At 36.4% G+C, this 27,962-nt stretch overlaps 2 protein-coding genes and 1 pseudogene across 3 annotated transcripts; all 3 read left to right on the plus strand.

Annotated features, from left to right (window-relative positions):
* Positions 1 to 4,217: 4,217 nt before the first annotated feature.
* On the plus strand, positions 4,218 to 7,450 carry LOC113300210. Of its 2 annotated transcripts, none has more exons than XM_026549415.1 (2): positions 4,218 to 4,351; positions 5,470 to 7,450. In XM_026549415.1, exon 2 carries the CDS (start codon positions 5,499 to 5,501, stop codon positions 7,056 to 7,058), a length of 1,560 nt encoding a protein of 519 aa, XP_026405200.1. In that variant the 5' UTR covers positions 4,218 to 4,351; positions 5,470 to 5,498; the 3' UTR covers positions 7,059 to 7,450. The 2 variants fall into 2 exon arrangements, with proteins under 2 accessions (XP_026405200.1, XP_026405201.1); XM_026549416.1 differs by having other exon boundaries at positions 4,222 to 4,351; positions 5,539 to 7,450.
* A 6,812-nt stretch (positions 7,451 to 14,262) lies between these two features.
* LOC113296447 lies at positions 14,263 to 14,763 on the plus strand. The gene has a single exon (XM_026544756.1). It carries the CDS (start codon positions 14,263 to 14,265, stop codon positions 14,761 to 14,763), a length of 501 nt encoding a protein of 166 aa, XP_026400541.1.
* Positions 14,764 to 24,326: 9,563 nt separating this feature from the next.
* On the plus strand, positions 24,327 to 26,344 carry LOC113296448 (annotated as a pseudogene).
* The last annotated feature ends 1,618 nt before the right edge of the window (positions 26,345 to 27,962 follow it).

Below are 27,962 nucleotides of genomic sequence, written 5' to 3' on the forward strand. Positions count from 1 at the left end.
GCTCATAAACTTGTGAGGATTCATATTTTTCCCTAAGGAATTTTTTAAAAGCACTAATTGCATCTTTTTCAAGCTCTACCTTTTGAATAGGTGTTTGATCATTATTAAGATCAAGGCTCGATTAATCTACACTGGCGTCATCAAAATCTCTAAAGGTTGCTCATCTTCAAAATATTCTATGTCGTCCATAGGAATTTCGAAATTGGTTTGGTTTTGAGGCCATACTTCTTCTTCATCCCCTTTTTTACCGAGTTGAGCAATTTTTTCGTATAATTTCTATGAATTCCCTTGAATTTCTCGATGTGATTCCTCGCTTTGTTGTTGAAGTTCATGCATCTTTAATTTGTTGAAAATCCCCAATCATGGTACACATCTTATATGCAAAACTAGAGAATTTTTGATCAAAAGCATAGCAATCATCCCATCCTTGTGATTGCTCACTTACATACCCGTCATAAAGTTGTTGATATGTATGAGAGTACCCATAAGGTTCCGTAGAATATTGATCATAGCCAAAATATTGGTTTTGATTGTATCCGAAGGATGGTTGGTAGTTGTCATATGAATGAGATTGAAAACCATATTGATTACCACTATTATATGTGTAATCTTGTGCTCCGTACATGTTATTTCCGTAAGGAAACATGACGACTCACAAGAAATCAAAAACAAGCTAAAAAGAAAAACAAATCAATTAACAACCGCTTCCCGGCAGCGGCGCCAAAATTTGATGCATGTCGTAACCACAACAAATTAATTAATATTTTTCTCACTAATTAACTAGTAATATAGCGATAGTAGGGATCGTTCCCACAGAGAGCTGTGTAATTGATAGGTTATTTGAATCAGCAAAATAAAGTAAAATACAAAGGGGGGTTGTATTATTGATTAAAGTAAATAAAAAGAAAATAAGAAAATATTAGGGAATCCTTCATCGTTACCAAACGATAACTATGTTAGTATACGTATCTATCTTTCGTTAGAATCATTCATCACCATTCCCTGTTTTGTTGAAGCTCTTCCTTATCGTCATCACGATCCATCATCTACTGCCGATCGATAATGATACCAACTCAATACTCATCCATTTCCTCGAGACCATTTATCTCATATTACTCGAGCTTCTCAATTTCTCGCTACTCCAAGGCACATGATCTCACGAAACCCAATACCTCAGTCACGCACTGATCCATTCGACCTCACAGACTCGTGTTATTTCTCCATCTTCGATCAACTAACAACACAATGCAATTCCATTGTCGTTATCGATATCACCACCACCTACCCATCGCTGCCATCACAACAGTCAACATCATTGTGATCAATCGATTTCAATGGAAGCAACCATGGAAAACCTTGATTCCACGGACCCTTGATTTGTCGGAAAGTCATGCATGGCTTGTTGTTAATAATTGTATTTCAACAGTCAGTCTTGCGAGACTGACTGTTCAATTCCTAATCAGTGTCTGCCTTGAGTAATTCAGGCGTCCGCCTTTATAAATTTTGTGCGTTCACAATTCTCGCAATTTTGGCTTGCTTCAAATGTTCGTAACTTCTTCATACGGAGTCGGAATGACTCCATTCTTTCGCCTTTCTTCGTATTTTCGCCCTCTTCAAGATGATAGAAACCACTCCTGCATTCGAACGAGTTCTACTTGGTCTTTGTCCCTTTTCCGCTTGTAGACTTCCCTTTTGTAGATATTTCCACTTCTTTTTGGATGATTCACCTAATAAAAGACATAAAATAGAAAACAATCATAATACAAGGTAATATGCAAGAAATATAGCTAAAACGAGTATGGAATTGACATTCCGAACATGTAAATAAAGCACTTATCATTATGCAATCCCCTTCTTTTCATCCCTTGCTTTTAGCCCATAAAACAGCTTCTAGTCAGGAGTGTGCTTCAGCTTTCTCTGGATCCATTGCTAGACATGCACCTCCTCGCAGTCTATTGATGCTCCCTGCAGAATATCTACATATTAGACCCCATCCTGACAGTATGCTATTATCAGTAATTAAAGATGCATCAAAATTTATCTTGCACACATCATTAACTGGCGGAAACCAGTGCTTAACATGCTGAGAAGTCAAGCCCCATTGGGAGGCTTGAAGAGCTGTAATTATATTCGAGTCACCTAACTGCAAAATAACATTATTAGCCACTTCAGTAGGATTAAAATTCTTATCCTCAAAAACTTTAAGACACCTGGATTTTCAAATTATCCACATAGTAAACAAACTGTCTCATACATCCTAAAATCTTTGGGAATCACAACGTTATTTCTTAGGAAGAAATTACATAACCGTTGATGTAAATCTTGACCTTGTAAAAGGTTAACAAGGTTACCAACTGGCCTTATGAGAGGGCAATCAAAAAACAAGTGCTGAGGAGTTTCAATGCTGGCAGTACATAGAGTACAAATATTATCCTCATGACCACATACTCTAGCAAGTCTAGAGTTAGTTAGAAGACAGTTATGGATAAATTTCCAAGTAAAGTGTTGAACTCGGCAGTTTATGCTCCAAAAGGATTTCTAGCAAATGTTCAGATTATTCTTAGTAGGTTTAGTTACTAAGTTTTCATTCAAAATAACATTATAGGTTGACTTGACAGTAAAAAACCCATTGTGAGAGGGTACCCATCTGAGTTTATCCACAACTGTAAGAGGAATCCTTATATTAGTAATTTATTTCACAGTATTACTGTCAAACAAAGTTTGAAGAACATCAACTTTCCATGTTTTTTGTTCATGATCAATGAGTTGACTGACAATAGTCATATCAAAAGAGTAAAAATGAGTTGGTGGAGGTCTGTGCATATATGGAATCCAGGTATCTTTCCAAATTTGCACATTCTTACCATTTCCAATCTCCCACACATAATGTTGTTTGATAATACTCAGACATGTACATACACCTTGCCAAATCCAAGATCTCTGCTTATCTACACTATCTGTAAGAGGGTTAAGACCTGAAAAATATTTTTCTCTAAGAATAATTGCCCAAGGTTCATCAGGATTATTTATCATCCTCCAAACTAACTTAGTAAGTAAGGCAAGGTTCAAACGATCCGTTCTTCTAATATTTAAGACCCCCTAGCTCTTTGAGAAAAGTAATGTCAGTCTAACCTTTCATAAAACAACCTTTTTCATTATTTTTTCCCCAGTTTCAAAAATTAAAAGATTTTTCTGAAATGGTATTCCCAAACTAACTCCTGGGCGTCGACCAAAAAAACCAAAATTAGCTTATCTCCGCAATTCCTAGCAGCAGCATCTCGGAAGGGAGACAACTGACAACAGCATCTCCGAAGTGACAACTAGATCGTCCTAGGTAGGACCCAAGGTAGTTAATCTCGGATTCCGGTTTATCTCGGTTCCGAGCGAGACACTGGTACAACGTTGTCTCGGGAAGATTCCGTTTTCAAATTTCGGTGTAATTTCGGTTCCAACTTTTATAATAAGAAGTGTTTGTTGCCAGGTTCAATTTCATGGGGATGGAGCGTTAATTCCAAAACAGTCCGCCCGTAACTCAAACTAAAATCCCGTTTGGCGAGGATCCAGCTAGATTAAAATTGAGCTTATCCTTCATTATCTCCGTCTGTCTCAAACTCCTAACAAGTTGCTCAATCCATTCGACGGAGAAAAAGACCTAGCCTTCATTACTCACTCAATCATAATAGCTCAGCAGCTTAATCTTCTTGGTCTTCTTTTCTTAGTTTTTTTGTTTTGAAAAATCATGGATTCATGGTGGTGCTATAAGTAAACTCTAAAATCAGTTAATTTGAAGGCTTGGTTTATATATACAAGTAGATTGCGGGAAGGTGAAATCGATGTTATGGGTGTAAATATCTTGACTTTTATTTGCTACAAAACAGAAAGTCTGTATGAAATTTTTTCCGAAACCAAAAGCACTCAAATCCATCTGAATCTGAAAGAAATTCCGGCCGAAATTTGAGCGATTTCAGGCGAGACAGGCCGATATTCTCGATTGAATCTCGTTTCAGCGAGATTATGAATTTCGGATGTTATTTTTCCGAAACCGGAAATATCACCGGAATCTCGGCCGAGATGGCCGAAATCGACTACATTGGTAGGACCTAGATGGATAGAACTAGATCAACATCAAAGTGGATACAAATTGACCAAAACACCCTCATAATCTTTTCTATTGTCCTTTACCTTATCCCAATAATTTCTTTTCCTTTTCCGAACAAATTTTGGGGATTTCTTTTTTTCGTCGGTGTGTTCTGCTTTAGATAGATAAAATCTCAAATCTCAAGAATCCCTCCTCGATTTCAATCCCACTTCTGAAGGAGGGCTCCAAGCTTCGATTTTTATTTATTTCCTGGTAAGTCTCTCGAATTCAATTTTATGATGAATCCACACACAGCTTTTTTCATAGCCATAATCATATGTAGCAGTAATCTCCGAGTTACTTAAATCTTGGTTTTTTTTCTTCTGGTTTATGATTTATATTGGTTTACAAGCAATTTGAATACTGGATTTTAAGTTAATCTGTGATCCCTTGTTGTTTAGTTGGTGGGTAGCTGCTGTAGTTGTAGTAGATGATGATCTTGTCTTGATAAACTAAACCTATGCATGATTCTTTTTTATATTTAACTTGTAAAGCTATGATCTTTTCGGTGTCTTGGTTATGATTTAGAGTCCTAAGCTTAGCTTTCAGACTTGAATTGATCAGTCTAATTAGTCATGTTGTTTGAGCACTTGAGGCGTTTGGTGCCGATTATAGGAGACCCTAATTACCATTACCAGCTTTCGAAATCGTTATTGGTGTTCCAATATCATGAGTGCTTGAAGCTCGTGTCTTTTCCGCTTATTCACCAACTCAAAGTCTCTGCGAATTTTGTTCATTGATGTATCTTACCGTCAATCTGTGATTCGGAAATTTATTAGTTATGGTTGCTGGCTGTGCTGATTACCACAGTTAAAAATAGATGATTCCGATCTTTAGTTAAATGTATCAGATTTCTACCTATTGAATCCGACAGTTAGCTGTTACTCTATGTCTGTAGAACGATAACTGGCTATAAATGGATAGATTCAGTAGATGAAATAAAAGCTGTTAGAAAATCTTGAAAACCGACTTCCCTGTCTTTATATATATATATATCTCCATATTACTTTGTGAACTGTAGCAATATCGTGCTTGTACAATGCGTCCCTTGTGCTTAATCGGTATTTTCACCATTGTTTTGATTGAGTGATTTCTGAACTCTATACATTACCAAATGATACAAAAGACCTTATTATGGTTCGTGGCCTTTATAATCTGAATGGCTAAACCCCTTTTCTTGAATTGCAATACGATCTTTGGGTGGGTGTCTCGTGCATAGTTTTGTTGCTTTTATCCTTGTATGCCTATATGTACTGGAGTGATGTGTTTGTGAGTATTCAGTGTTATTGTTGCAGTCATATACTTATATGTCTTAATTTATACATTTGTAGGAAGATAAACCTTTGATGACCTTTCCTTAATGGCGAATTCAAATACCTCTTTAATGATATTGTCTTCAGAATCAAGGAGCGTAAACGAATCAGGTTCTATGAATTCAAATATGGGTCCTTCACAGGCATTTATCAACCAGCAGAACATAACTTCTCTTCAAGGGCCAGTTGCTATTCTGTGGGACATTGAGAATTGTCCTGTTCCTAGTGATGTCCGTCCCGAAGATGTAGCTGGCAACATAAGAATGGCATTAAGAGTTCACCCCATTATTCAAGGTGCTGTTACATTGTTTTCTGCGTATGGTGATTTTAATGCCTTTCCAAGGCGCCTTAGAGAAGGTTGTCAGAGAACCGGTGTAAAGCTTGTAGATGTCCCCAATGGAAGGAAAGATGCTGCAGACAAGGCCATCCTAGTTGACATGTTCCTTTTTGCACTTGACAACCCTCCACCATCTTCAATCTTGTTAATCTCTGGCGATGTGGATTTCTCTCCTGCTTTGCACATACTTGGCCAACGTGGTTATACAGTTATCCTTGTAATCCCTGCTGGTGTTGGTGTGTCGTCTGCCCTAAGTAATGCTGGGAGGTATGTTTGGGATTGGCCTAGCGTGGCTCGTGGAGAGGGATTTGTGCCTCCTAAAACCCTATTGTCGCGTGGTTCATCTGAAGGTGCTGGATATCTCAGGGGGTGCCAGATAAATGAAAACCCAGATACCCAAAATGATGAAGAAGCAATTGTGTATAGGGGGATAAGACACAGTGAGTATGCAGCTCAAACAAATATCAACCAAATGTACTGCTACTCGAGGAATTCACAATCTTTATCGGAACACACCAATAATCTTAATCTATACGGTCTTCCCACATCAAGATCAAGAAGTCTCCCATCTGGTTTGAACGATGTTCCAGCGATGCCTGCAAATGTTGAAGACCCGACATTGTGGGTCCAGCCCGGGGACATAATCGGTCTCAAAGGTCAGTTGGTGAAGTTACTTGAGCTCTCAGGAGGTTGCCTACCCTTAGTTCGTGTTCCTGCAGAATATAACAAAACTTTTGGCCGGCCCTTGTACGTGGCTGAATATGGCGTGATGAAACTTGTCAACCTTCTTAAGAAGATGGCTGATGCAATGACGGTAGAAGGGAAAGGCCAAAAGAAGTATGTCTATCTCCGTACAGCCAATGGCGGACATGAAAAGGTAGAAAATGGTAACCCGTCAGCTGTTTTTCCAAAGAAGGACAAGAGAGGTAAGGGATGCCAAGAGGAGACCGTAGATATTAACGTATGCTCTTCTGATGAGTTCTCAGATGATGATAAGGGAGCCGTTGCTGGACTAACAAGCAACTCAAATGACCGTCTCAAACAGTTTAAACAAGAAATGCAGGAGCTGCTTGTTAGTTGTTCATGTAAAATTCACCTGGAAAGTTTCGAAGAAATGTACAAGCAGCGGTACAAGAAGAATTTACATTATCAAAGCTTTGGCGTCAATAATCTCGAGGAGCTGATCAATAAGGTACGTGATGATGTTAATTTATACGAAGAACAAGAAAGCAAAAGAAAATTTGTGGTCCCCAACTTTGCAAGTGGCTAAACTAACCTGTGTTGTGTTTTCAGACATTATAAGACTTGTGCTTAACTTATGTCTGCCCATGTAGCAATATCAGCCTATCTGTTTTATTCATGTTACAGAGCTGAGCCCGTAAGGGTCTTTAGAAAACTTTCGTTTTAGTCGTGTTTACAAAGCTGAGCCTGTAAGGTTTTTTAAGAGAATGCCAGCTTTTTTTTCTTCTTCCTTCTTTAATATCAATTTGTATTACAGTTTTGTTGCTCTTTGTAGTGTAAGAAGATAAATGTCAGGGTTTTCATGAGTAGGAATTTGAAATCCCTGTGGTTGAACTGATCAGCTAGTTTTGTAAATTATTAATTGGAGTCATCCTGCAATCCAAAACACAGTATCTGCCGTTGTTGGTTTAGACTTCTTGAGTCAAGATGTGTGTTTCTACTGCAATTGTTCCTTTAGTACTGACATTTTGTGCAAAACTGTGCTTTGGGACGGGTTTAGCACTTTACCAGAGAGATGATTTAAGAGTTTTGCACATTCAAAAAATATTTTGTACTTCTGCACATTCCTTTAAAATTTTACGTTATTGTCTGTACATCTAGTCCAAGTAATAGCTGCAGCAGTAGCCTTATCAAACGGTCTTGCGGCGTCTTGGTCGATCTTTTTGGATGTGTAATTTGATGCCTAGATTATACAAAGTATAAGAAAGGCCCCTCCCATTTGTAATCCTTAAATTTGGAGGCCAAGGAGTGTATTATAGTCTATTTGGATACATATCTAGAAGTTATTTTTGGACTTTCAAAATAAAAAGTTAGTTTTGCTATAGAATTTCAGAATGATTTCCAGAAGCAAATAGAAGCAGAAAGGTTAATTGACTTTTAGAAGCAAATAAAAGCATATATGCATCCAGAAGTAATTTTTTGACTTTCAGAAGTCAAAAAGCAAGAAATCAGTTTGGGTAGAAAATTTCAAAACGACTTTTAAAAGTCGAAAATCTAACTTTTTTCCGACTTCTACTTCTGATTTTGGAGAAGTAACAGGGTGTTTGGATGTACACCCAAGAGTCGAAAAGTTAGAAATCAGTTTGACAATAATTTTTCAGAACGATTTCTAGGAACAAAAAAGTCAGCTTTTTATGAAGTACAAATTTTTTGCTTCTGATTTCTGCGTCTGATATCCAAACGCGCCAAAGCACTGCTGCTTGTGCTCCTAGTATCCAGCTTGTGCCTTGCTAGGGGTACGATGTGGTCGGGCCACATCAAAGAAGTATGTGGCCCCTCTTCTTTTATTTACACGTAATAAAAAGTTAGGTTTAACTAAAATTATATCTACCTTTTAGAGAAGGAAAAGGTAAAGAGTATAAGAGATATTCGTAATCCATCTAAGTGTAAGACATTTAATAAAAGAGATTGTTTTCTTCACCGTGGATGTAGGTGTACAAGGCTGAACCACGTTATATGCTCGTGTTCATGTTTATTTTCAAGTTTTATTCTTCTTGTTTATCTCCGAATCTTGTTTGTTAGTAATTTTATATCCATTAGATCTACTTGGGTGTAGTCATCAGAAAAGATGCAACTATATTTTGACGCTAGAAACATGGAGGTGTGTAGATTTTGTCTACCTCCCTTGAAAAGTTTTCAAAGTTATTTTCAAAATCTCCTAGAATAAGTTGTTTCTGGCATTTTTTTGTTTCTTAGAATACATGTTTTCTATGGTCTGTTCACCAATTTCCTAAAGAGTCTCAGGAGAGAAGATGATTAGAACATCAGAGAAGCTAAAAACTTCTTGTAAAAGTTCAAAAAACCTCCTCCATTAACGAGCTGGGAATAAATTTGAGCAAGTAAGCTTCGTAGAGAGAAAACAAGCTATGACAGTTGAAAATACTCAAAAAAAAGAGCAGTTTTGAAGTGTTCTTCATCTTTTGAAACTCCATATGACCGAAAATCTTCTTCTTAGAATTTCAAATCTAAGCAAAAATGAGAGGTAAATGAGTACATAATCATTCATCAAACTCAAGTCTGTCAAAATAAAAAATTCAAGGCATTGAGAAACACTTCCAAACATGGAAAAACGTACTTAATCGTCATAATTTGGTTTATACCAATTAAAGGTATAACGTGCTGGAGGAGGTAGTTTACTCGAAAAGAGAGAAGAAGCAAAACACCTTTTCCTGACACTAAAACTTTATCCAACTTGGGAATGTTTTAACATCATCACATGTCCACAAAACTATCTGAAAAGTCTTTCTGAACTAAAAACTGCACAGTCTGAATTATGACTTAGTAATAGCACATGACCTGCAAATTTAGGGTCCCACTTTTCTGAAAGAAAAGACAAGTTAAACGTTATTGTATGACGAGACGATTCGCTCGTACGAGCCAAGAAGACACTAGTGATATATGCCACAAGAAGGACTTGACGCGATGAAGCCCGTAGAAACTTAGCTCAATGGTGTGCTCCCAGGCAAGGGACAACCCGATAACCAATATCGGGAAGGGTTAACAGATAACTCTGACTCAGACGAAGAGAAAAATCCCTTCGAAGGATAAGATGACATCCATATGATTCAGCCAGGAGGGCTATCAAACCATGTGGAAAACACCACGACCAAGAAGGACGACTCCTCTAGCCTTGATAACAATACTGCTTCTCTTGCAGCCATCATGAAAGCACAAAAGTGTGCATCGCATAATCAGATTGCAATTAAATCATATGGCCAACAAAATTCACATTAAAATAACCATTAATGTGCAAAAAAAGTATAAATCAGATTGCACAGATCAACATAGGATATCCAAAAGAACCATATCCCACAAGAGCCATTCAGATCTAGCTGCAGATTATAATCGGTCATGCCAATGAAAGAAACGTTGTAGTCAAGAACATATGAGTATGAGACTAACAAGAAATAACATAGAATAGTTGAAAGGAATATCAGTCTAGGATGAAATTAAGGGACTAACATTTTCGATGAACGTGAACTGTATATATATATATGCATAGCGACTTGGGAGTTTACATGTACAAATAGTTGGATATAAAGAATGCTTGAAACTTATCTCAATGCAAGACACATAAAAATAGTAAAATAGTATATATATATATAAAACAAATGTTAATCTTATATATATACCTATCTATTTCATATCATATAAAGGGAACTCCCCATACTATAGCAAGTGAAGCTGTAAAAAACGTTTTCCGGATTTACTCTCGGATTTTTTTTTTCATTCTACCATTATATAAATATAAATGAGGTTACAAAAGTAACTTTAAGCGAATTGAAAATCACAAATGTTTTGAAGCATAAAAAAAAAAAACCATACTACCGCAATTCTATTAGATCTACCGTGACCTATTGTGCTTGTAACTGATGAATTCCATAAATTACATTAGCAAAGAAATGAAATTGAAATCTATCTTCACTGCAAACTTAGTGTTGAATGAACTATTCTGCTATTAATTTCTTCAATCACCATCAAACAAGGAGATAACAAAATCTATAAACTAAACATTACCAGTTACAAAAAAAAATAGAAGAAGAGTTTGGGAGGATGAGAAAATCAAGCAACAACAATAGATGGGGGAGAAGATTAAAGATAGGGCATAGTAATGCAAATAAGTCAAGTAATCGACCTAGATGCCCAATTATTTTTCCACCTGTTGAACATGCATGTGTGGTCATGGTGTGATCCTGTACACTAACGTGTGAAATAACTAACGTATTCCAACTTCAGATGTTTTGTTAACCATCGATCGGAGCACGTGCATATATTCTTGTATAAACTAAGAAAACACATGTTAATCTTATATTATATTTAATGATTAAAACTTATCTTAATGCAAAACGCATAAAAATGTGGCTCAAAAAATATCTATAAATCCAATAACTCTTGGAAAGAAACGAACCATATTATAGTGCATCATCAATCAAATTGGAAAATAACCTAAATCATGATCTCCTTAATTGTATTTTCATGGATAACTACCACTTAGATGCAAACGACCCTTACGATGGTAATGCTTTCATCGCCATTTTTTGTCATGTTGGCCTTGAAATTTCCATATGGTTTATTTGTGTGAAATATAATGTATTTTATCGATTTCTAATCCCATTTCCTCGCAAATCTAAACACTTAAATTCCATTTTTTTGATCATGTTTCTCATATTTAAGGTGAAGGCTGTGGGACATTTATAACGACCATGATTTTAAGATGTCCTGCAACTTTAACTTTCTCGGACACTCGGAGTTTCTATTGCAAACACGATGGCATTACCCGTAAGTTCTACAAATATGAAAACGAATATGGAGACGAAAAGATAGACAAGAATATTTTAAAATCTCAGGAAGAAGTGTGTCATGGCCATAGCTGGTTACACTGAATGGGGCATCAAACTACACGAGTTGATGTCTGGTAAAGTGAAACCAAAATCTTCATCCTCAGAAATTGAGGACATTGCTTTTGATTGTATGGAGGCTATCCTAAAGAGTATTTCCGAAGAATGTCGTTGTTACGACCATTATTGCATGTCTCGATAATGTAAATGGCACTCATGTTCCTTAGATTCTTGTTTGTGATAGTCTAGACAAGACAATAACATACTGCTATAATTATGCTTTCGCTGGTACGTGCTATGATTCTAGTGAAGAATTCCTTTTTCATAAATATAATGATGGTAATCTCGCAAAGCGAAATGCAAATGCAATAGGGAGGGATTGCCTTTGTTTAGCCTTCGGAACGTCTAAAACCGATCAAATAGGAAGGCGCATGGTGGATGATGCTTATGTGGGAGGTTTCAGTAAATGTAAGTTTTTTTTTCTTTTACTCGCATTAATTTGATATACAATTAACTTCCAAATTGTAGCTGCTTATGTGACATGGAGGAAGAGAAAGTTCTGAGATTTAGGAAGGATTGAGAATAAGTTCCCCCTCATAAAGTTGCTCGTCTCCTACTGTAAGACATTTAGAATGCCTTATGAAGCATGGTGGGGTGTCAGAGGGCGTGTGTGAGATTTCAACCACACCAACAAGGAAATTTCGAATCATCTGTATTTAGTTCACTCGGATAATATATATTCAAATTTTGAGTGCCATATCATAAATATTTTTCTGAAAGTCAAGTTCATAATATAACTTATTCGTCGAAAGCAATTCATCTTCTAAAGCCTTATGTCCTTCTTCTGTTATGTTTCCATCCATATAGGCAGAAACTCCATTCACAAAGACCATTCAGATCCTTTGAGTGCTTCAATAGAAGTTGTTGAGAAGCTTATATAATAAGCTTAGGTAAGATAAGATCCTCACTAGAAGGAAGCGGTGAAGAAGAATAATCATAATAACAATATTTTATGGTTCTAATAATAAAAACCAAATAAATTGAGAAGCTTATATAATGTGGAAGATGAAGAAATTCAAATTTCTAAAATCAAAATCCCTTATGTTGAAAAGAAACAAATGTAGGAGACGGGAATATATTTATGGAAACACTCATGTTTTACTGGGCTATATTTATGCCATGACTTCTCTTGATGATCTTAATGGGGATATATTTATAGAAACACTCATGTTTTACAGGGATATAATTATGCCATGACTTCTCTTGATGATCCTAACGTGGTTTAACTCATGAAATCTTGGATTTTATGAATCTATTTGGAAGTAAATTTAAACTCTATTAACAACTCAAACAAAAAAGATTACATTCCAATTATTTTAAGTAAACTCGTTAGTTTTTTCTTGTATTGGTCCCGACTTGGGCCAGTTATATTTAAGAGTAGACTCTATATTAGAATAAGTCATAATTTTTTCCAGTCCGTCTTAAGGAACCTACCTCCATATAAAAATAAATGACATTATAATATAAATATTGTAGGCATTATCATACATCAACATTTAGAGCTTGAGTATCTTTGAAGTCGGGTAGAAATTCTTGAAAAAGAGAATGAGTTTCATCGAAGTGAGAAATTAGGGCTTCAAAATGAGAATGTAGAGCTTCGAAGTGAGAATGAAATTCTACGAAGCTCCTTCAACTCACGAGACTGTTATGCTCCAATTGTTGGGGGTCCTCCAATCAAGTTCATCCGAATGTTGTTAATGAAACTCAAGATCTTCCTCAACCATCTAATACTACCTGGAATGGACAGTGGTTTACATAGTTAATGAATTAGATCAAGTGGTCAAAAATGGATGTTATTTTATGGACTTGGTGGCTTTAAAAATGAATGTTATTTTGTAGATTTTCTTGTTAAAAAATGGATGTTATTTTATGGACTTGGTGGCTTTAAAAATGAATGTTATTTTGTAGATTTTCTTGTTAAAAAATGAATGTTATTTTCGTTACTGTCTTGTTTAAAAATGAATGTTATTTTGGATTTACATGTTATTTTGGTTAAGTGATATATTATTTTGCTTATTTACATGTTAATTTGGTTATTTGCAATGTTTTCGTGGTCCTAATTGGTTTTAAATTTTTTTGCAGGTACAATGAGTGACACGGAATCGAATGACAATTTCTTTTCTAGACGCCGGAGAAGGAGACAAACTAATGGGGCGATGGTGGTGAGGACGTTATTGTGGTAACAATCAATCGTTCTCATGTCTCAACAACCCGAACATGTTGAGGTAAGAAGAATACGTTATGCTATTAGGAATAGGGTTCTTCATGATGCTATTATGATGCGTGATTATTTTACCGGTGGTAAATTCACTTATTCGGAAAAGAATTTTCATGACCGTTTACGTATGAAAAGAGAAATGTTTCTTAAAATTAAAGATGATTTGTGTGAAATAGACACTAAGTGGCCTCAAGGAATATATGCGCTAGGAATCCCGGATCATTCTCCACATATGGAAACTCTAGCTTGTCTTAGGTTACCTGCTGCAGGGAAATTGGCCGACTCCATAGATTATTATATGAGAATGGGCAAAACAACCCTATATAGGTACTTGAAGAGATATGTTAGAAACATAGTTAGGCGTTATAGTGTACTTGCGCGACCCAAACCAAGATGATATTAATCGCATTTTAGCCGAGAATGAAGTGAGGGGTTTTCAGGGTATGCTTGGGAGTATGGATTGCATGCATTGGCCTTGGAAGAATTTTCCTTCGTTTTGGGCGGGATATTACGCATCTTATAAAGGTGAACCGACGATAGTGTTGGAGGGGGTTGCTACTTATGATATGTGGTCTTGGCATGCATATTTTGGGAGTCCGGATCAAATGATGATCTTAATGTACTTCGATGAATTAAATCCAAAAGTTGATTTTCAAGTAGGTGGTGGAAGATTTGCTATGGGTTACTACTTGGCCGATGGGATTTATCCTAAGTTATGTATTATTGTGCAAGCTTATAAACAACTAAGAAAAAATATACAAACATGTTTCACCAAGATGCAAGAAGGGGTTCGGAAAGATGTTGAGCGTGCATTTGGGGTTCTACAAGCAAAATGGCATATAATGAGAGGTCCGGTTGAATATTGGGATGAAGAAGACTTAAAATTCATAATGTTGGCTTGTGTGATATTGCATAGCATGATAATTCAACATGAGAGGCGTGATAGGGCATGTGGAACCTTTGGGGATGAAGACTATAGGATTTACCGTGATATTGTACCTCACCAAGCCGTTAACTGTCATGAGTTAAAACATGAACCCTTGTATAATGATATTCGACTAAGATTGACAAATCATGTTTGGGAGATGTTTGGTAACGAACAAGGGGAGGAAGCATAACAGATGGATGAACCGTAAAGAACAAGGTAATTAAAGTTAGTTTCTTTTGATTGTTTGGACATTGTGTTTATTTTATGTTAATTTGGATGACTAAATGACATTGAAACTTAGATACTTTTGTTGTTTGGAGAAATAGTTGTCATCTTAAATTTGTTCCATTGATGTTGAGTCTTACTGACTCATTACATTTTTTGTTGTTCATGATAACAATATATCTTTTAATTGAAAGAAAATTACAACTAGGAAACCAATCATAAACAACACCAAATATTACCCATTACTCATCATCGCTACTTTCTTTCTCCATCAAGTTATTTTTCTCTAATATCTTGTTTTGTTTACGTTCAAGTCATTCGTGGCCGGCATTAGATAGCTTGGACATATCCGTCATCATGATTTTTTCTACACGTTCCTTTTTCTTTTCTTTCATTCGACTAATATCCTCCTATGTTAGTTGTTGTTCTTGCTCTTTCAAATAACTTAACATTCTCTCATTGATTTCACTAAAGTTGGATTAAATGGAATCACTTGAAGTACCACATTGATATTTTCCTTGTTTAAGAGCTTGAATAGATTTCTTCCCCGGTCCTCCTTCTTTTTAATTGAGCGGCACTCGTTTGTTTTGTATTAGAATCGACTCACGTCTCTTCCTCCTTGACACCATCGACACCATCATCATCAACAACTTGGACCATGGGTGGTGGGGGTACCGGTGGTACTTTGACATACTTGGTGTAATCATAACCGGGTTCATGCTTGTTTAACTCGTAGCAGTCATCAAGGATGCATGAAGGGTCTCCCATGTATCTTGTGGAATTCACACGAACACGTATCAACTACAATGTAAACTTATCGAATTAGTATTCATTTACAAAACATAATGAGAAATACGTACGAAACAGAAATACTTACTGTGTGCTCGACTCCTTAACCACTTATTTGTCCTCCTCGAAATAGTTTTCCAAGAACGGCGACAAATAGCCTAATGTCTTTCTTTATAGAACATATTCGGTTTTCTAAACTAGTTTTGTCTCTATCATTTGGGTTACCTTTCATTTTCTCGGTAATCAATGGAATAATTCGATTCCAATATTTTTTTTTCTCTTGATGCACACCAACACTACCTTCACCCGTTATTGCTATATGTTCTTCGCAAATAGCTACATCTTCATCCGTACTAAATTTAATTTGTTGCTTCATACGAGCTTTTTGGGTTGAAGTAGTGGGTGTTGGTGAAGAAGACATGGATGGAGAGTGTTGAATCGAAAGAAAGAATAAAACTTCAAAACCAAAATGGAGTAGAATGAAGCTGAGTCGGAGTAGTGTAATGAAGAGAAAAGAGTTGGAGTTGTTGGTTTTATAGGCTAAAATTTAGCCGTTGAGGGGGAAAAAATTCATATATCAAACGAGAGACAGTCTCCCGTTTGTGTCTTAAAAACTTATGGAACGGGGGACAGTCCTCCCTAAAGAGAAAAAATAAAATAAAATTCGGGGACAGTCCCCCGTCAAGACATAAATTTTTTTTATAAACGGGAGACAATCTCCCATTTGTTGTTCTTTTCTCTGACGGGGGATATTCCCCGTTTAGTGTTACACTCCCAACCACTCGTTCAACTGAACGAGTGTGAGGACGTGTTTGGGGGAAAAGTGAGGTAAAGACTACCCATAGCATCCTCTAATCTGCTCAAATTGGTATTGCACTCCTTCATTTGAAAGTAAATTTATGCCATGACTTCTCTTGATGATCTTAGCGGAGATATATTTATGGAAACACTCATGTATTACGGGGCTATATTTATGCCATGACTTCTCTTGATGATCCTAACATGATTAACTCATGAAATCTTTGGTTTTATGAATCTATTCGGAAGTAAATTTAAACTCTATTAACAACTCAAACAAAAAAGATTAAATTTCAATTCTTTTAAGTAAACTCATTATTTTTTTCTTGTACTGGTCCTGGCTTGGGACAGTTATATGTAAGAATAAACTTTATATTAGAATAAGTCATAACTTTTTCCAGTCTCGTCTTGAGGAACCTACCTCCATATAAGAATAAATGACATTATAATATAAATATCGTACGTATTCTCATACATCAACATTTAAGATGAAAAGGTTCTTGTAACAACTTTACAAGATTATTTTACTTCAAAGTGAATTCATTGCTTTTTTGTGCACAACTTAATACAAATATCTTTCACTTATATGATTTTATTTGTCAATTTTAGGTGTCAAAGTTGAGTTTACATTTACCTAGATACAATTTTGTGTTTACGTATGTATTTTCACAAGTACATATATGAACATTGTTACAAGCTTGGTAACCTCCATAAGAATAACCCAAATATAAGAATATTATTTTGTGGTCCTTAGGATACTCTTATACAGAGATTTAACTGTACAAACTAGCAGAAAGATTAACAAGTAAATCAAACTAATCCTATTCCTCATTTTCATTTTCAACAATGTTGAAGTATCACAATTCATAAACATCACGGACTTTGCTGAATGCAATGACTCTCAGCTAGTCCCTGAACCATGGAACTTGACGAATCAGTCATTCATTTAGAATACACTAGTATTCAGGTTACTCACAAAACTTGTTACATTCTCATTATTATTAATCCTTTTATGTTCTCTTTCCCTCTCCAAAATTTTTAAACCTTGATAAAGTAACCAACCCTACAAAGCAAACCCAAACAAATCTCAACCATTTTATGATGCTTTTTGAAGTCAACAAAAATACCATCCAATACACCATGGGTTTCCGTGATGAGCAGGAAGTGGTAGATGATCAGAGTCAGGAAATTTTTTTTGAGATAATTCTTAGAGACCAGTGTTGTGGATTGTTGAACAAGTGTCTTTTCCTTTTTGGTACAAAAAATTTCAAGGATTAATGTTCTGGCTTGCTAAAACCTATGCCTACGTTTCGTTTGTACAGTGCAAATGTTATATGTGCGTCACTCATGTTTACTTTCTAAAACAAAAACAAAAACGGCTTCAAATTCTTTTTTTCTTTTTTTCTTTTTTTTGTTTTGCCACATTCCACAAGCAAAAAGCTCAGGCTTCAAAGTTCCCCAAAGCTTCCCATATGCTTCAAAAAAAAAAAAATACTTGCCATAGGATTTCATTATGAGAATTTCAGATTTGGAAGTGCACTTTTGCGCGTAGAGAGTCAAATGAGGTTGCTAATTGTCTGGCTAAAAAAGCCAGATCAACTAGAGCAAACCAGAGTGGGTCTTTTCCTTTTCCTAGTTGGTTTAAAACTCTTGTCAGAAATGCACTAAATGTCAGGATTTAATCATCAATAAGATTCATCTTTCTTATTAAAAAAGAAAAAAACTTTAGGGGTTGCCCTTAGTGATTATTCCAGTGCCTTTTAGAAAAAGAGAAACTTCTGGAATTTTTATTTCCACACCCCTCCCTCTCTCTGTTAATTCTCAACTTAAACACTCAAGAATTCTTTTCTTGTGTGAGAGAAAAACAAAAGATAAAGAGAAGCAAATTCTTCCGCTGATTTCTGTTTCTGATTCTTCAATTAATCTCGAAATAAAAAAGGTACATACATATCCATGAAATTTCCGTTTGATTTCTGTTATTTACTTCAACGATTCTGAGCGTTGAAATGTTTCTGTAAAACCTAGTTTTGTTGATTTTGGTTCGTTTTTTCTATGTTTGATATAGTTTTCACTTTGATTTATTAGAGTTCAAAGAACAGTCACTTGTGAAATTGTTTGTAGTTGAAAATTTGGGTGTGGTGAGCTTACAGACAAATTTAATCTAGCATTTGTCTATCACACTTAATTAATGCTGTATTGGTGCTCTTTTCATCCCCAATCTGTGTTATGCTTTCAAGTATGTGATTATGTCACTGGGGTGTCACTTGCTTCCGCCTTGCGTTGCTTAATGTGTGTTGCAATGTTTGTTCTGTTGAGTTTAACAGGGGGTTTGTTGTGGGAGATTTTGAGATATTATAGTGTAATTGTCATTCTGGGGATTTCGAGGTAGTCTGGTGATTTTGAGAGAAAGAGTTTTTATTGGATGTTTTGTTGATATCTGCTTCTTCAATTGATCTGGAATTCAAAAGGTAAACATATCCATGAAGTTTAGTTTGGTTTTTGTTTTTTAACTTTGCCTTGAGTGATTCTAGCATTTAAAAGTTTTCTGTAAAACCTAGTTTTGGTTTCGTTTCTTCCTTTAGGGGTAAATGTTTCATCCACTTGCAGTTTGATTTGGAATCTTCTTTATTATAGTTCAAAAAGTCGCTTGTGATATTGTTTGCAATTGAAATTTGGGTGATTGATTTTGCAATTGGGGGTTTTATATATGTTCTTATGCACTTTGGTTCATGAGGCACACCATTGTGTTGGTTGGGTGCTCTTTTCATTCCCAATATGTTTTTAGAATGTAACTGGGGGTGTTACTTGCTTCTGTGTTACTTGGTGCATGTTTCAATGTTTGTTCTGCCAGTCGTGGGAGATTTTCTGATACTTCAGTGTATCTGTAATTTTAGAGATTCTGGTGATTTTGAAAAAGAGTCCAGGGGGACTATGGAATAGTCTGAGGATTTTGAGAGAGAGGGAGAGTCTTATTGGATCTTTTTGTTTTTGTTCGTTTGATTGTTTATGGTTTTCAATGCTTAAATTTGTACAGTTCTGGGGATGGAATAAATGATATTTTGCTATAATCTAGTCCGATATGGAGAAAATGAGTTAACATTCTATTGAGTTATACTGGTATAAATTTCATGTCACTTAGTAGGCTTTCTGTCTGTCTTTAAGATCTTTTATCACCTTAACTCCCTTACAATGGAGAACAAATTATAACATGATAATTTCATAGTTCTCAAATGCGTAGCAGTGTTATTGCTTGTCTATTCATAGGTTTTTCAGTATGCTATCTAATTCATATGTTTTAAACTTCAAACAACTCTTTTACTTAATGATCTAAAATTTCGTTCTTTAGAGGTAAATAATTTATATAATTTTTAATCCAGTTGCACTTTGATTTAGAGTTTTCTTTATTACAGTTCAACAAAACAGTCACTTGTGAAATTGTTTCTAGTTAGAAATTTGGGTGCGACTGCTTATTGTTTTGCAATTAAGGGTTTTATACTTTTATTATATAGTTCAAGAAGTCACTTGTGAAATTGTTTGTAGTTGAAATTTGGATGTGACTGCTTATTGATTTTGCAATTGGGGTTTTATAACATTGTGGTTGGGTGGTCTTTTCATTCCCAATCTGTTAGTATGATTTTTAGAACGTAACTGAGGGTGTTACTTGCTTCTCCATTACTTAGTGCATGTTCCTTCTGTTAGTCATGGGAGATCTTAAGATACTTTAGAGTAGTTGTGATTTTAGGTACTATTCTGATGATTCTGAGAGGGAGTCAAGGGACTAAGTAGTAGTCTGAAGATTTTGGGAGTGAGGGAGAGTTTTATTCCATATTTTTGTTTCTTTCCATGTGTTTGTTTGTGTTTTTTTTATGGATTGCATTGAGTCATCTGGGGGAGATCAAAGCTTGAATTTGAACAGTTTGGGGGATGGAATAGGTGAATTCGCAGTAATCTAGGTCTGATATGGAGATAATAAATCTCATGTTACTTAGTAGGCTGTCTGTCTATAACATGATCTTGTATCACGTTAACTCCCTTACAACTGTTAGAACATAAACAACCAAGCATAATAGAGTGCATCTGGAAACAGACTATAACACGATGTTTTGATAGTTTCATACGCACAGCAGTTTGATATTGCTTGTCTATTCATAGATTTACTATATTTCAGATCCTTAGCTGTATTTTTGTGTTCTGTTTGAAGTAGCTATCTAATACATATGTTTAAAAAACCCTTCGTATTGAAGTGTTTTCAGCAATGGAGTCTCAACAAAACCAACCCCAAGTACCACCTCCTCCAGCACCCAAACAAGCCTCTTCTTGTCGAAAGAAGAAGTCAGAGGGTGCCAGTTTCGTTGCTGATATGAGGGAGCACGTTGATGAATTTTTTAGCGCTTCCATGGATGAACACAGAACCTGCTTTAAGAAGACCATTGAGAAGGTTAGTGAATTATAATACGTGTATACAACTCAAATAGATAGGAAAATGATCCATCTTCTCCGTCCCTCTCTCTCTGTCTAATTGTATATTTGTGTTTTTCAGATGTTTGGGATGTCAAAAATTGTTGCAGAAAAGAACTCAGTTAGTGTTAAAGAAGTTGAAAGCTCCCTTCCTCTTAAGACAACTGTTGCCGAATAGGAGTGGCAAGCTTTTGACAGAGGTATATGGCATGATAGGCTTAGGGATTTTACAGGATACGCAAGACTGTTGCGCAAATGTTTTCTGGTGCTTTTAATATTGATATCTATTGACATCTTATTTGCCTGTAATTGAAAAAACAACTCATTTGCAAATTTATACATGAAGTTGAAAGTTTCGACAAATATGGGTTTCTATATAATGTGATTTCCAGTTTATCAGAATGAATTCGTATTGATTGTCTGACCATTTACTCTTTGTGAGTTATGTTATTCGAAGGAAAGTAAAATGTACAAAAGCTTCTGTAACTCAAGTTGTTACAAACCAACTGGGACTAGCCAAGTTGGACAGGAGTCGAATCTACGCGCGGATAGTAGGCCAAAGTAAGACTATCCTCGAAGATATCCCATCCACCTTTAGCTATGAACATCTCAGGACGCTCTCTGACTTCACTCACCAATTCCTTCCAGTTTGGCCTTAAATTGTTAACATAGTACTTGACGTTTTTCCTGTTCAGATGATATTTTATGCCAGCAAGAAATTCCAAAGGAATCGAGCCGAGTTGAAGAACATCACGCTCCAAGACTTTGAATACGACTGTCATATCAATTCGATCTCCAAAGCACGCCAGGTTAACAATCTGGATGTGCCATAGCCAGACCACAAGGTAAGGTGCTTCTTTGAGCACAACTAGGTTATTACGAGTCAGGGCACAGATAGTTGGCGCGCCTGTGGGAAGATAAGCAGCATCAAATTGGAACTCGTCTAGCGCCTGAAATTTTACACGTCTAAAAGGCAGTCCAGTCTTGCAAGCAAACTGAGTTTCTTGAACATTGTGGACGAAATTTTTATAGATCTTCGTTGCGGCATTTTAAATCTTCGTTACGGCTGCTGCTGCTGCTAAACCTGGTTTTCCTAATGCTAAATCTGGATTTCCTAATGTTATCTGAATCCTTGTCAGATGTCACCTTTGGCACCAAGAGGAACTGGATATCCTTTGTCTCTGTATTTCGGATCTTGATGGGGTGCTTCAAGTGGAATTGCATGAGAGGCGGCTTCCTCCCATTTCCAAGTTCATAAAAATACCATTCTACATTTCTATGCATGAAAACTTCATCGCAACCATGATCTGAGTATGTGAACCCGTTTACATGAGCCTCAATGGTGCCGGTCCCGATATGTTGTTTTTTCCCTTGGCCGGGAAGGAGAAGTATGACGTTAAGTATCCTCGCAACCCAACTCTCATCATGCTTCTGCAGCGGCCAGTTTTTATAACGATCAATTGACGTTGTGACCGGTGTACAATCTATCCTATAAATTCTGCCAGAACTATCTGTTGTACTAGACTGACCTTTACATCTCTCGACAGTTGCTCTCCTTAACAAGTGACCAAGTCTTGCCTGATTCATCATACGAGACACCTCCTCCGAATCGTGATTCACAAGCGTGGTGGGAACAGAATTTCCAATTCGCTCCGAGGACTCGCAGATCTCCATTGCAAAGAAGAGATGCAGCAAAATCTACGAGTATTCAACAACTTCAGAAGCAATATAGTTAAATAAATTAGAAGAGAAAATTAGTGTAAATAAATCACAACTCAAAGGGATCTCGCTCTCGACAGACGGTTACAGCTTAGAAGGGGAAACCGGAAACCGAAAAGAAAGAATTTTTATATATGCTCGCTAACTGTGTAGTTTCCTAACTTAAACAGATTCCTAATTGGTAGAAGTTTGACAAACTAAAAACATATCTTCAGGACTAGCTCCAACAGTATTATCCTCACGAAACTAGTTACGAGTACAAGAGCATAAATAATAGTATACAGCATTATCCTTGAGGAAGGACACTCCCCTTGGCAAATCTATATCAGCAACAATACATTAAAACTAAAGAAACTAGAGCAACAGAGGTAATTATTTTCTACTTCTCAACTTGCATTACTTCTTGGAGGATTGTCTTACTCTGAACCATTCTTGACTTTCTGGATCTACCCGTACTATTTTCCGCATTGTAGTTTTGATATCTTTACGTGCTCTATCGTAATTTTCCCTTACTGAATGTGGATCGAAATGCGGATACTTGGACAGAGTAAGACTATCCTCCAAGAAATCCCATCCGCCACCAGCTAAGAACACCTCCGTGAGTTCTCTGTGAAGTCTCAACTTGTCGCTCCAGGCTGGCCTTAAAGTGTTCACATAGTACTTGACGTCTTCCCTGTTCAGGCGACGTTTCATGTCAGTAAGATATCCCAAGGGAATTGAGCCGAGTTGAAAAACATCACGGTCCAACTCATTAAATATGACTGTCATTTCAATTCCATCTCCAAAGCACGCCAGGTTAACAAACTGGATCTTCCCTAGAGGGACCACAAGGTAAGGTGGTTCTTTGGTGAGCACAACCAGGGCAGAACGAGTCAGGGCACAGGTAGTTGGTGCACCTGTGGGAAGATCAGCAGCATCAAATTTGAACTCGTCAAGCGCCTGGAAATCTATAGGTGTAAAAGCCCGTTCACTCTCGCAAGTCCGCTGAGTTTCTTGAACTTTGTGGATGAAGTTTTTTAAATCTTCGTTATGGACTCTTTCCATATTTTTAACTCAGTGGCACCACACGGATCTGGATATCCTTCCTCTCTGCATTTCGGATCTTGATGGGGCGCTTCAAGTGGAATTGCATGAGAGGCGGCTGCATCTCGTTTCCAAGTCCATAGAAACACCATTCTACATTATCATGCATGATAACTATATAATCATCCAGAATACAGTCTGAGTATTCGCACCCGTTTACATGAGCCTCAATGGTGCCGGTGCTGCCGCAACTATGTCTATCACATCCGCCAATCATGACCTGATGTATCCTCGCAACCCTGCGGTCTTCATGCTTCTGCAGCCTCTCTTGATAAACGTCACTTAACCTTGTCAACGGTGGACCTCCGCCGGAACTATCTGTTGTCCTGGACTGAACCCAGCATCTCCGGACAATAAATCTCCTTGACAAGTGACCAAGTTTTGCCTGATTCATCATACGAGCCGCCTCCTCCGAATCATCATTCACAAGGGTGGGGTGCTCTGAGGATTCTCCTTTGTACCCACTCTAAACAACGAATAAATTCTGCATGAGAGAATTATTAACTATCTTTTTGTTTTGTTAGTGGACAAGTGTGTGCCAAAAAATTCGATTCTCACACACAACTTGTTAATAAAATATATAGAAGAATGAGAGATTGAAAGTAAGTTTTCGAATGTCTATATAATGGATTTTTAGAATTTGAAGACCACGACATAAGTTTTTGGTGAGCCTCAACAAAAATGGCCAGTACGGTTGCTGACAAGGTTTTTCGGGTATTTTGTATTGCAACAGCTGACACAAAGCTTGAGGAGCTTCTTTTCTTATCAGATTCAGTTCAATCTAATCTCGACAAATTTCACAACAACATTAGCGCATCAACCAAAGTACGTAAGTTCCTTTCTGTTACCGATATTTATTTTTTTTTTGAATTTCTGTAAAAAAGAATTGTTATTCTCAACACAATGAACTTTTGTTCAGTTTAAATTGATCATATAAAATTACAACTCAATCCGAATTAGGTTCTTTCAACTTTCTGTTTGTCATCTGGGTAAAATTTTCTTATGTAACTTTTTTTTATACCGAAAAAGTTTAATTTTTTTTTTATATTTTATATAACTTTTAATAGTTTTTTCTGTTGACTGATAAAAGTTGTCACTGATTGAAGAAATTAATTACATCAACGTAGCGGCAAGAGCTGCGTCGCAACACCTTTTTAGGCTGCAAACTCTATCATTTTAAAAACAAACTTTCTGGATGGGGGAGTCATGACATTCTTTTGGATGATTTTTTGGACTCTCTTAAATTTAAATGAAATTACCCGCATAACACCACTTTCTTTATATGCTTTCTTTTAAATTTAGGTACTTCGGAGAATCCTAAAACTTTTGTATGTTTATGGAAATTTCAGGTTGAAGTGACGATAGTCGATGTTTCGGCTAATAAGAAAGAAAAAAAAGGAGAGTTTTAATAATTTTTCATTTGTAACAAGAGACGAGATTTTATCTTCTTATTATGGAACTGACAATCAACAACAAGTATCGTCAGAAAATATTCTTCCAAATGACAGAGGTGAAGCAATTGCTGTTATGAGTAAAGCACTCGAACTTTTCCTTAAGAAAAATCTCGACAACCAAATTCTCGCTGGAGCAATCGGACTCGGAGGTAGTGGAGGAACATCTTTAATATCGCACGCTCTGAAATCTCTTCCATTAGGAATCCCAAAGCTCATTGTGTCAACTCTTGCTAGTGGTAATACTAGTCACTATATTGGTACATCGGATTTGATATTGATCCCGTCTGTGGTAGATATTTGTGGGATTAATAGCATTAGCCAGGTCGTGTATTCTAATGCTGTAGCGGCGGTTGCTGGAATGGTGGTGGGAAGAATTTCCGGATTCAAAGATGTTACTTCAACAGTGACTAAAACACCCACTATTGGTATAACCATGAATGGTGTTACAACAATATGTGTGAATTTTGTCAAGGAAAAACTTGACAAACAAGGGTTTGAAACACTTATTTTTCATGCCACCGGTCTTGGTGGTAGAGCTATGGAGGATTTGGTTACAAGTGGGTTCATACAGGTACATTCATATGGTTCGTCACTAGCTACGGTGTACATTTTATGTTTAAAGACCGGAGTAGATGCATTCCAGATAGACTTTCCCACACACAATCTAAGGAGTCTCGCCTTAGTGTTTCTTATCCATACCATGACTTATCTTTTCTATGCAATGAATTTTATTCGATTCATTATACTGAATTTGCTCAGGGTGTTTTGGATATCACGACGACGGAGGTAGCCGATTGTCTTGTGGGAGGTATCATGGCTTGTGATAGCTCTCGTTTTGATCGTATAATGGAGAAGAAGGTCCCTTTAGTTCTGAGCCTATGGGGTTGGATTTTCTGGTGTTCGGACCTTTGCACACTGTACCTTTAGAATGAGCAGGTGACTCACATCTCATTAATTATAATTATATTTTTTCATGTATTGTGATAATTTCCTAAAAATTTAAATATAATTATATTTTTCTATAGATTTCAGCAATGAGAACCACGATAGATGAAAACAAGAGGGGTGCTACCTTTATAGCCGATAAGCTGAATAAATCATCGTCATCATCAAAGATATGTATTTGTCTGCCAGGGAGAGGTATATCCTTTTGATTCACCGGGAAAACCCTTTTATGATCCTATTGCTGCTACTACTCTTATTGATGAACTTCAACGACTTGTTATTACAAATGAAAACCATTAGGTACGTAAACCTAACTTTTTATTGCACCGGCCTCATGAGTTAATGCTCAACTACAAGTCTTCTTAACGTCGGCATTGAATGTGCAAAACCTAACTTTTGATATACTCTTCACATACCTCTTTTCTGATGAAGTTCTCGCAAACGTCTGCGTTTATTTTTCAATCATCAATCTTCGAGGATGATTCAGTGATGTTTGGTATTCCACTATCATGCTCTAATCCTAATCCGAAATTTTACTTTAATAGTTTTAGAAATCAAGATATATTTTTGTACATCCAATATTGACAACAAGATTGAGGTAACAAAACTTGTAAGTTCGACCGACCTATGTTCCAGCAAGAACAATTTATAACTTCTTAAGCAAAACCTGCTTGAACCGTGGTGAGTTAGACTACACGTAACCAACAATGCACACTAATGTAATACTAGCTTTATGTGGCTCAAAACCTGCATAATGCAATGAGAATGGGAACGACTTATATAGATCCAAAAGGGATTCTTGGTTAGATCTTTTCATGGAGAATCACATCCCTTAGGATAACATGATTTAAATTGGATGGGCTTAAGTGAATAAACACATCCATTTACAATGTTATTTTAGTTTGAAACTCAACTAACGAAATAATATTTTATTCAAAAAACGCCAATACTAATGAAAATTATTTACACCCAATCTCTCTTCCTGACACAACAACACCGACTTGTGAAGATGATAAGCTGCCATTCATTCATATTGAGACTATTTTTACTTTATTTAACTTCATCTTAAACATTGACTACATCTGTAGTAATTAAACTACTTGTTCCATAATTAAGTTATTAATTGGTATAATTGACATTAATTAACACTTATAATAAAAATTAGTCAAATCTTGAAGTCGATGTGGGTTAATAACAGACAACCTAAGAGCATCTCCAATATAAGGGGTAAAGGTCTTAAAATTGAATGACACCTAGGGTTCAAGATTTTTTGCACCAAATTTCCATCTCCAACACAAGGGTCAAGGTTATAGAGAGAGATGACATGGCTAAGTGGGGTAATGAAGAAAGTGTAAATAAGACTTCCACTATGACCTTGGGTCTTAAAGCCGCATGATTATTTTGTCTCTAAGAGCATCTCCAATGTTAGGGGTGGAGGTTTTGAAAAGACATGCCACCTAGGATTTAACACCTTTCTTGCCAAGAATTTATCTTCAATGCCAAGCTCAAGGTAAAGGTAAATGCAAGACATGGATGTCATCTCATCGGAAAGGGTAAAGGAGAAAGTCATATCTTTACCTTCTCCATGACCCCAGGTCTTTTGACAAATCATGAATTCTTTATTAAAAAGTTATTTTTTCTCTAAGTTCAAGGATAATAATACCTTGACATTGGAGATGGAATTATAAGTTGAAAATATAACTTTCATTTTTTTTTTTGTCACATAGTAATGACCCACAACAAAAAGGTATTAATAGGACCTCCACCTAGGATTACCTTCACCCCTAGCATTGGAGATGCTCTAAGGTACATTAACCTACGTTGAAAATATTGGGTTCATACTAAGTTTGTTTGGAGCACCTACATTCATTTCCTAGAACTCTTTGAGAAATACCACTGGATGCAACGCCTTCCAAAA

This window comes from Papaver somniferum, chromosome 7 (assembly GCF_003573695.1).
Source record: "Papaver somniferum cultivar HN1 chromosome 7, ASM357369v1, whole genome shotgun sequence".
Lineage (NCBI taxonomy): Eukaryota > Viridiplantae > Streptophyta > Magnoliopsida > Ranunculales > Papaveraceae > Papaver > Papaver somniferum.